Source organism: Xiphophorus couchianus, chromosome 19, assembly GCF_001444195.1.
Source record: "Xiphophorus couchianus chromosome 19, X_couchianus-1.0, whole genome shotgun sequence".
Lineage (NCBI taxonomy): Eukaryota > Metazoa > Chordata > Actinopteri > Cyprinodontiformes > Poeciliidae > Xiphophorus > Xiphophorus couchianus.
Window position 1 is genome coordinate 14,075,482 of NC_040246.1, and position 10,439 is coordinate 14,085,920.

At 39.7% G+C, this 10,439-nt stretch overlaps 1 protein-coding gene across 1 annotated transcript; it reads left to right on the forward strand.

Annotated features, from left to right (window-relative positions):
• Positions 1–847: 847 nt before the first annotated feature.
• On the forward strand, positions 848–9,007 carry zbtb42 (zinc finger and BTB domain containing 42). Its single transcript, XM_028001201.1, has 2 exons — positions 848–1,067; positions 3,107–9,007. Exon 2 carries the CDS (start codon positions 3,121–3,123, stop codon positions 4,699–4,701), a length of 1,581 nt encoding a protein of 526 aa, XP_027857002.1. The 5' UTR covers positions 848–1,067; positions 3,107–3,120; the 3' UTR covers positions 4,702–9,007.
• The last annotated feature ends 1,432 nt before the right edge of the window (positions 9,008–10,439 follow it).

Genomic DNA, 10,439 nt, shown 5'->3' on the forward strand with positions numbered 1-10,439 from the left:
CCTAATCAAATTTAAACTCTGGCTTTTGAAGGTACTGGATATTTCTGAGAAAATGAAAGAGCTAGCAAGATATAATTCCCTGAGCAAATACAAAACTGAAGCCTCAATCAATTTTAGAGTTTTATTTATATTTATCAACTAAGAGACAATGTAGATGAATAATAATGTGTGGAACCGGAAAATGTACCAGAATGGAACTGATTTGTTTTAGTATAGATTTGAAAAATGAATGAAGATACATCCCAGTAGCCCCAAATGTTAAAATGGACTTTGTTTAAAATGCTAACAATTTTGGCAATTTATTTAATATAATAATAATTAATATAATTAATATAATATAAAACATGATTCAGACTTTGAGGATGTCTTATGAACATTTCATTGCATATTAAAAAAATCTATTTACTGTATACATACATGTGGAAGCTAGTGCAGACATCTGGTAAATTATTAATTCAGGAGAAGGGTCCAACAAGGAAGCCTTGTAGAAGACCTTTGGGGTGTCAAAGCCCCAAAAATGTCAGAGTACACGGGGCTGAAAGCAAAATAAGAGTGAAACATTTGAAAAACGTACCATTTTCCTTACAGCTCACAGTGATGTGAAAAATCTCAAGAGTTATGGCTACTTGGCAACGCATAATAATTTTGTAGGATATGTTAGTTTTAAACAATTATCTGCAGTTGCTCCAGGTTCGCCACACTGAAGAGATTTATGACGCTGAAAGCCAGCCCTGTTCGTGGGACAGGTGTTTTAAGCAGACAGCAAATGTACTCTGCCCCCTCCCCTTTTCCAGTGTAGTACTCTGCTACTTGCTGCCGCTGTGTGAATTCGCGGAGTAGTACAGAACTTATTGTGGCGGAGTGCTATCGCGAGACTTGTGCCATTATCAACCTGCTTTGACACACACACAGCAGGGCTGTGAGCGCAGCCTGCCTGCCTTCCCAGGGTCGGGACTGGAAGCCTCAAGAAACGGCAAGAAGAAGCGAACATCTGGCCGTACATCATGAGAGCACCCCGGAGCTTGTAGAAGGGGAGGAAAAAGACGACGATAGGAGCGGTAATACATGTAAGTAAGAGGGGGGGTTGTTTTCGTGCCTTTTAAAACGGAGAAAGCGAAAGTTAAAAAAAAAAAAAAAAGAGTGTGTCCCTCTCAGCTTCGTTCAGCGCAGTTGGCTTTCTGCTTGTGAGTTCCTCCGCTGTTTTAAAGGCTCCCAGCACGGACACGGAGCTGTTTTCTCCTCCCTTTTCTTCTTTGTAAAACAAAGTCGCGCATAAATAAGAATTTTGCATCATAAAACCTTAGCGTCGGGGTGTTTTTCTGTAAATACTGTTTATTCTCTTTAAACAAGTGCGTCCAGTTCAGCGCGTGTTTGAGTGTTCATTAAAACGCTGTTTTGCGATATTAAAAAGTTTAAAATACAGTGTAATTTAGCAGCAGCTTTAAATACATTCATTTATTTTTTTTACCTAAGTTGTTAGGCTTTTTTTTTTTTACTGCGTTACCCAGCGTTAACATATGGCATAAAAAGGAGCACAGCTGGAGGTAGCGTTTCCATTGCGGTGATGTCAGAGCAGCTGACTCCACAGCTTGCAGTGTAATTAGCAGGCAGAGCAGCAGTTTACTCACTCTGCACCGCTCTTATTTTTTCACCTCAGCCTCCCGGACGAGCTCTTCCACTCGCATTCCCACTTGGTTGTCCCGTAAACAGCTTTTTTCATATACGTAGAAGCCCCGGGTGAGTGTGGAAGCGCAGGGATACTCACTTGGGAATCATTTGGAGGGGCTCCGTTCACTTCGTGAATCAAGGGAGGGTGAGCGCAAAACTTAAAAAAATATATATAATTAACTTTCAAGTTGTACAAAGTTAATGATATTGAATTTTAAATTCAAAACCGGTCCAAGTTATGAGCGGACCAAGCAGCTGTTTGCCCCCCCCCCCCCCCCTGAGAGAACACAAAATATGCCTCAAAATTTCAAATTTCTGTTCTATAAAGACAATTTAAAATCTTAAAAAAGTAAATAGATTTTTAGATTTATATGCATTTGTAGGATTGGATATAGACGGTATGGCTCTTCGCCCAGGATGTAGCTTTATTAGAGGGCGTCATAACTATTATGAAAAAAAAAAAAAAAACAAGGACAGATCAAATGTAGGGTGTGTGACCTACACTGTGAGCACAGATTCCTCAAAAGACAATTTAGGTATTAACAGAAAATGCAACAACTTTATATTTTACATAATCTGAGATGTTTTACCATTTCATTTCTTTTAAATAATAGCCACAGTTATTTCTACACAAAACAGTGTTACCTTAATAGTAGGGCCTTTTCAACACCAGGACTCTGTGTTTTTCTGTGTTGCCTGGGCTTGATAGGGTTTGGGTTAGTGCTGCATAAATCCATGTCCTACACAACTAGAGCAAAACCCTAGTTACTGCAGCACTTTCACTTGCATCTTATTCATGTCTCATTAGAATTTAGTTTTATGTTTATTACATGTAGTGAGTTGGATTCTGCTCCAGAATCTTTTGCATCTTTGTCCAACTCTGTTCAGATCTTAAGATGTGAGAGGTGGCCATTCATGCTTTAATGATGCCCTGGGCAAGTGCCTCTTTTTATTTTATTTTTCTCCAATTGACAAACAAATGAATATATTTTTTAATGTTTAGGAACATTAATCAAACTAAATTTCAAAGAATATTATAAATGTAGAATATTTATGTCCAGGTTTGACATAAATCTGGACCTCCAGCGGGGTTACATAACAGTTATTACATCTGTCTCGAGTAAAGATTGCCCTAACTTCACCAAATAAAAAAAACTAATTTTTTTTTCAAGCTCTTGTTTGTGATAGATCCACCAGTTTAATGACACCCTGAGTGGTCAGCCATATCACCCATATCAGAATCTACCATTGGATGTGTGCCTTTAGTTGTATTAGAAAGTCATTTAATATCACTGTTTTTGCGCTATTTGGCTCATATCGCTGCTCATATTCTCTGTGCTTTAGGTCACTACGTGTTTACCTCTAAAGCTCTGCGCTGTGCCCTCTGTGCTCCTTGCTTGGTTTATCCACTATCCTGTTTTTCCTGTTTTTTCATCAGGTTATGAAGGAAGAATGGAGTTCCCAGACCATAGCCGCCAGTTGCTGCAATGCCTGAGTCAGCAGCGTCACCAAGGCTTCCTCTGTGACTGCACTGTTCTCGTCGGGGAGGCTCGGTTCAAAGCGCACAGAGCTGTGCTGGCCTCCTGCAGCATGTACTTCCACCTCTTCTACAGGGACCAGCTTTACAAAAGGGACGTTGTGTATCTCAACAGTGACATTGTGACGGCTCCGGCTTTCAGTCTCCTCCTTGAATTTATGTATGAGGGGAAGCTGGAGTTTAGCGCGCTGCCCGTGGAGGATGTTCTGGCCGCAGCCAGCTACCTCCACATGTATGATATAGTGAAAGTCTGCAAAGGCAAACTTAAAGATAAGGAACTTTCCTCCCTGGATGAGAAGTTAGGGGAGGGCCTAGGACTCGGTTGCGTGGAGAGGGAGAACTCCTCGGATGGTGAGCTGCACTGTAAGCAACTCATTCAGCGACACATTCAGGGGCTCCATAGGGCCCCCCCGGCAGAAGACTTTGACACAGACAACAGTGAAGTCAGGCTGGCTGTCACTGATTGTGATAGGTCCATGCAGAGCAGGCAGAAGGCGAACGGTCACTCCGGCAGGTCCCCGGACCTTGTAGGTGTCAATTATATGTCAGCGGAGGCCGAGACCTGCGTCCAAACAGCTGGAAAAACAAAAGCTGATGTCAGTAGCTCCACCGTATTGCTGTCCCAGAGGTCCTGCGCTTCAGATGACATGGACTGTGCGCTGGATTTGTCTTTCAAGCCTCTGTCTAGCAGAGATCTCTTACACCCCTCCTACGTCTCGGGACAGCTGGCCCTCGACAGCCAGCAGCAGGGCACTGAGCCACTTGTTAAAGACGAACACGACTTGCTGTCAGAGCAGGAGGACAGTGAGCCGATGAGCCCTGAGAGCCAGCGCTTTGGGAATAGTGCCAGGAGCTCAGTGGTGACAGGGTTCGCTGCCCTCTTCCCAGGCAACAACGGTGCTACAGCCGCCCTGCTCTCAAAGGAGGAGGACCTGATGGACGAGGAGGGGGAGGCATGCGGGAGGCGGGAGGGCGCCCCAAGCAGCGAGCCGGACAGGAGAGGCGGGCTACTGGGGAACAGCGAGGAAGAGGAAGAGGACGACCTGGCCTCCTCCGACATCTCCACTTCCAGCGGGGTGCTTCTACCTCCGGGGCAACAGGTGTGTGTGTGTCCCCTCTGCAGCAAAGTCTTCCTCAGTCCTCACGTGCTGCAGCTGCATCTCAGTTCGCACTTCCGCGAGAAGGACGGCGCCCGCTCCAAGCTGTCCCCAGACGGTTCCGTCCCCACGTGCATGCAGTGCAACAAGACCTTCTCGTGCATGTACACCCTGAAACGCCATGAGCGCACCCACTCTGGCGAGAAGCCTTTCACCTGCGGCCAGTGTGGCAAGAGCTTCCAGTACTCCCACAACCTGAGTCGGCACGCAGTGGTTCATACGCGCGAGAAGCCTCACGCTTGTAAGTGGTGTGAGCGGCGCTTCACCCAGTCCGGGGACCTTTACCGCCACATCAGGAAGTTTCACTGTGGCCTTGTCAAAACTCTTGCCATTGGATAAAACACCTCTCACCAGTGCCATATCAGACAGAATGTCCTTTCATACACTGACTACTACTACTGAACCATTTTTGCTGTTCTTATACATAAGTTGACAGTTTTTTAAAGACATATCTTGAGTTTATAAAGATGTAGCAATTTTCAAACTGGAGCTGTTTCTTGTGCTGGACTATGTCAGAGGCTGCTGAGATTACTGGATCTGTGTCAGAGAGTTCAACAAATCAGATGATGCACTTGATATTTTCTGTCTTGTTTATTGTCAATCTGTTGAGTTTATTTGCTGAAAGGTTCAAATCCTTTTGTTAATGCGTAATGCTTACACACAATCGTCAAGAGAGAAAGAGAATGAATTTTGTTTGTGCACATGGGAGATCAGAACCGTCCGTGAGTAGCAATATATGATTTCCTTTTAAGCGCCTACATTATTTTATTATTTATTTTGGGGCTTTTTGTAGCCCTTATGCTATAATGAAGCAGAAACACAAATGAATGACGTTTAACTACTGGAAGTTTGTCTTTTTACTGTTTAGTTGAAGTTTTTATGTTGCATGAAACGAAGCATGCAGGCCATCATATGTATTCTTTTGCCTTTTTGATGGATTAAATTTCCAGCTTCTTTAGTTTTGAGCACATCTTGGTGGATTGGCCTTAAATTTGCTACTTTATAGACGAAACAGAGATGAAAAGTAGCAGAGATGCACCGATCACGCGTCTCTTGATCAATACTGATTTCAGTTTTCCCACAAGGTCTGCCAATACTGATTCTTGACAGCTAATTTTTATCATTCAGGACTATAATACACTGAAGTACAAGTAGTCTAAAAAAATAGATTATACGAATATCTACATTTTTTGATCAAAGCAAATAGTCCTGTCTGTATTTTTCTCTGAATTAAACTGAACTAAGTGCACCAAAGCAAAGGCTGTTCATGCATTTACAAGCATAGAACACTTTTAGTTGCATTTATTAAGCAGGGGGGGAATAAAAGCCCATTATTTGACCTACTGACCATCAGTCAGAAAAGACTGGGGAAACTGGCCTCTTTCAACTAGCAACTGATTGGTTTGTCACTAGCAATTAAAATTATCTTTAGATACTAAATATAATCCATTCAACAAAAATATTTAATTGGAGAAGTTTCTCTATTTATAGGCAGCAGACAACAGCAAGATTATCTGTATAACCTAGCCAAAAACGGCTCGTCTAGTCTGTTTTTCTTATACAAAGGCGTCATAGACCACAAACTGCCTGTAATGTTTTTATTAGTTTTAATGCATGTGATGAATTGCAAAAAAAAAAAAAAAAAAAAGATTTTTTTAATGTTTGACATGTTCATTACAAATTTGAGCAGATCAGGGCCAGATATCATTTCTGATATCTGGGTCTGACCCAAATGGATTGGTGCATCTCTTGTAATTAAAATTGTCATCATCAGTGACTAAATATAATGTATCCATCAAAGATATTTTATGGAAGAATTTCTCTTTTTGTAATTAATTCTGCGAGCTAAATCATCTGCACAAAAATAATCACAAATCAGTTAGTCTGTCTTATTTTTATACGCAAAAACGGGACAGACCAAAAATGTTCTTAGTTTATATCCATTTAATAAGTAAAGGGGAAAACTGATTTTCTACAGTATGCCACTATCCGATCTGATCAAGGGAAATGGCCTGATTTTCAGCTCTGACATATTGATCAGTGCATCTCTAGAAAGGTATTAAACTAACGTCTGTAACACTGTTGCCTAATGAAATCCTTAATGTTTAATCTAGTGTACTTTATAAATTAGGGTTTTATTTTAAACTGTTGAAGCCTTTAAAAGACATGGATTATCTTCAAATGCCAAGTAATAGCAAGTGTCTTTTTAAAAAATGATCCAAAAGCATTACCAGTCACTGAAAAAAGGCAATATGTTCTAAAATAAATCTTGTTTGTTTTATTGACTCAATTGGGTCAGTTATTTGGCTGGTAAAAGACCTTGTTATTTTTTTGGTATGATACAAAAGGTACACTGATGGTGCGGAATCAAAATTAGAAAGCATTAAACATTTGCCATTTAGCTGCTTCTACTGAAATTTCTCCTTGTTTTGCACCTCTTTATGTGTCTAAGTTACTACTGATGAAGCCTTTGTCTCTTTATGGGCAGGAAATGGTTCTGTTTGTTTATGCATAGGTGCTGTTATGGATTCTTAACTTGGGAGTAGCACTAAAAGTTCAAAATATTCATCTAATCTGTCCTGAAAAGACTTGATCAGAACTTATTTATTAGTTGGACTTGGTTCAGGGTTTACTTTTAGGTGTTTGTTTTTTGTTTATGTTTTTTTTGCCTAGCGATGTTGGTACACATTAACTGGTGTTGGGTCTGTCGGTTTGTTTTGTTTTTCTTTTTTCTCTGTGCAAATCAACTTACTGTAATCGTATTTTAATATATAATGTTTTGGAAAATCTCTCCAGAGTTTTCCATATGTCTCACATGGAACACAGAGAAGCACTTCTTTTTAGCATGCATATAATTTCAACACTATTGTCTAGGCTGCTATTTCCTACTATTTGTGTATTTAATGTAAATATATATTATATTTATCAAATGGGTTTGTTTTTTTCCCCCATATCAGAAAGTGTGTGAGTTGACACATCCTTTTCAGAGTTTGTTTCCTTTTCCACGTCCAGGGGTCTATTGAGCTCCACCTTCTAGCTACAAATCATTTAGTAGTGCTCCGACTTCTGCTCTGACAGGTGAAACAGTTGTTCACAAGCACAGCCGCACTGATACGCTACCGACTACCTATAGAAACCAGACAATACAGGCATTGTCCCCCCTCTACCTGCCTCCTTCACCTCTTTTCCAATTCCAGGTAGTTCTCAAGGGATCATTGTGTATCTCTGTGCTCTCCAAAGCTATGGGGAGAAAAGGCACTTCAGGCCTCTTTTTGCACTTTTTCTGGGTTGAATGGAACCGGTGGAATGTGAGAAATGTATTTAGCAAAGGCAGACAGTAAACAGGTGCATTGTTTGAAGGCTTCAAAGCATGTGGTGTAAAAATGTCCATTGTTCCCTGATTAATTTTTTTTTCTGGTCTTTCAATCAAATGAATTCAGAAACAGCTATTGGCATTTTTTTTTCTTACAATGAGTAAGGAGGAGAATTTTGCTTGGAATTGCAAGTCTGTTGTTTTTTTCCCCTGATTCAAACCCAGCAGTGATGCTTGAATGAAATAAAAACACTCCTTTTCACACACATCACTTCTGATAAGTGCTGGTAAAGTTAATTTGAAATGAAGCACAAAGGAATGTAGATTTTCTTTCTTTTTTTAAAGGAACCTTTCTGATCCTCTAATGTACAGCGGTAGAATAACTAACACGTAAGAAATGAGAAAAAAAATAATCTTGATTTTGTTTGCTGTTTTTATTTATACCTCCAGGATGATCACCAAATGTGCCTTGTAGACACACAAATCGGTGCTGCATCTGGAGAAAACTTTTTAATTTCTATTTTTGATTTTTGCCTTACAGAAACATTGCCCTGCTGGTATTAAGATATTTAAGTTTTCGTTTGGGTTTTTTTAGATAAAATGTTTGGGCAAAACTAAAAAGCATTCATTAGTGATTTATTGTGAGAGATTAAACCAAGGGGGTTGAAATTTTGTGAATAAAGTAGCTGTGGTTGTGTTAAATTGAAGTCACCTTTGTGTTTAATTTTTTAAGTCAATACTACTGGAAATTAATCTGTTTCATTTGTATTTTTATTTTTATGTCACTGTTGAATGTGAAACGCAGATTTTTTTCTTCTTCTTCTTGAAACAGGGATACGTTTGCCCCTCATGCTGTGTGCTCTTTCAAATCGAAAGCAAATCACTAGAATTGTGTCCTCTGCAGGTTACAACTGTGAATAATCATGAAAAATATTTATTATTTCATATGCTTCCTGTACGACATTTTATTCTTGGTTTTAATTTGGCTCCCATGTGAAAAAAAAAAAAACTTCTACATGTCGAACACATACATTTTCAATAGACTTTTTAGAAGTGCCATTAGAATCTAATATAATTTTTTAAATGAAAGTATATTTTCTAGCGAGCAGTTGCTTCAGTGTTAGCGGTGTAGAGATTTAGAGGACAATCTTTGTGCAGAATTGGCATTGCTTAGATACTGAGACAATTTTACTTTGATCTTTAATTGTGCATTTTTCTCTGTTTGGGCTTTTGTTTTTGGAGTGTGACTGTGTGTGTGTGCTGTGAAAATGTGACAATCTTGATTTAGGTCTTTTATTGAGATTCTACATAGAATTAAATGGAACAACTTTATCTGTTTGTGTGGCAATCTTTTTGTTTCCCTACCCCCTCGTTCCCTTTTTAAGCAGTCTCACACCAGCTGATTATCAGCTAACTTTGATTAAAAAAACAACAACAAAGCAGATTTTCTACCATAACATTTCACAAGAAATATATGTGTCAGAGCTTACGCAGATAGGGAATTTTTGTTTCTCTTATCACAATCCCGAGTCCTCTTTTATTACCTTTTTAACTTGTTTCTTAGTTGTTATATTAGTCTGGAGACTTTTAGATAAATATTCCATTGAAAGACCTAAAGATGACTCATTTTTAGTTTTCTGGCAGTCCACCTGATATTAATTTAAAATGCCTTACTATTCCAATGATTCATAATGCAGTTTATTTTACAAAGTTCACATAGACTTTGGAAGAGAAATCGGGCCACAGCTTCACATACCCTCCATATTTAACCATGAGAATGAGGAGCTTTTTCGCATATTCATAATTTTTTTCACACCTGAACCAATTTTTTCCCCCTAAAAATCGCTTAGTCTCCTCTAGCAAACAATTCCAGGTAAATTACCAGAGGAAATTATGTTTGTGATGGTAGGAGAGAAGAGTCTTCTTTCTAGTACCACTTAAAAACTCAACACTTGGCTGCAGTTCTCTAGGAAGCATGAAAGACTTTTTTTTTCTAAAACAGATGTGCCTTTTCTGCTGTCATATTTCTATCCCAGTGAAGGTTTCATAAAAAAAGAAAATCTTGACACTGAACTTTCTGCCCACTGAATAAATGTACTACACTGGATTAACAGAAATAATAATTCAAGATTATGCCACTGCAGTAAAAGATAAATTTATTTTAAGGCTTTTTGCACATTTTCACTATGGGTGCGAATAAAGGTGGGTGTCACCGTATTCCAATGAGAAGTCCTTGTCTGACACACTAGTGGTTGCTGTGTGTATGGAGTACTGCAGTGTGTACAGAGACAACAGTGTGACAATACTTCAGGTCTTACAGGACCTATCTGTCTGAAAGTGTAAACTGACCTCAAGGACAGAGTAGTTTCAAGATGAGCTCCTATTGTTTCTGACCTGTTTCCAATATACCGAAGAAGAGATAAAACCTCCATAGCAAACCCACTTGACTGCTATTTAGTTTTTACCAAAACTCGACTTGATTACACACAGTATTTGTGTGTAAACACACTCGTACCAATGTGTGTCTAATTAAGGAGATTCATGCCAATTCATTTAACATTTTCAATACGAAGGACTTTTAATTATTTCCCTGCTGCACCATGAAAGAAATCCAGCTGCTTTGCTACGTGATCCCAATCGGGATGTGCTCGGGTTCCCACCACCCTCCCCCAAATCCCAGCTCACCCACACTCTGGGAACGCCATATAGACAAGGGCTGCATCCAGCTCGCCCAGAACTGCCCACCCCCACGGCCCCCAAAAAA

Bases quoted from the DNA above. Each gene is read 5' to 3' on its own strand.
- zbtb42 (XM_028001201.1), top strand. From the start codon at position 3,121: ATGGAGTTCCCAGACCATAGCCGCCAGTTGCTGCAATGCCTGAGTCAG.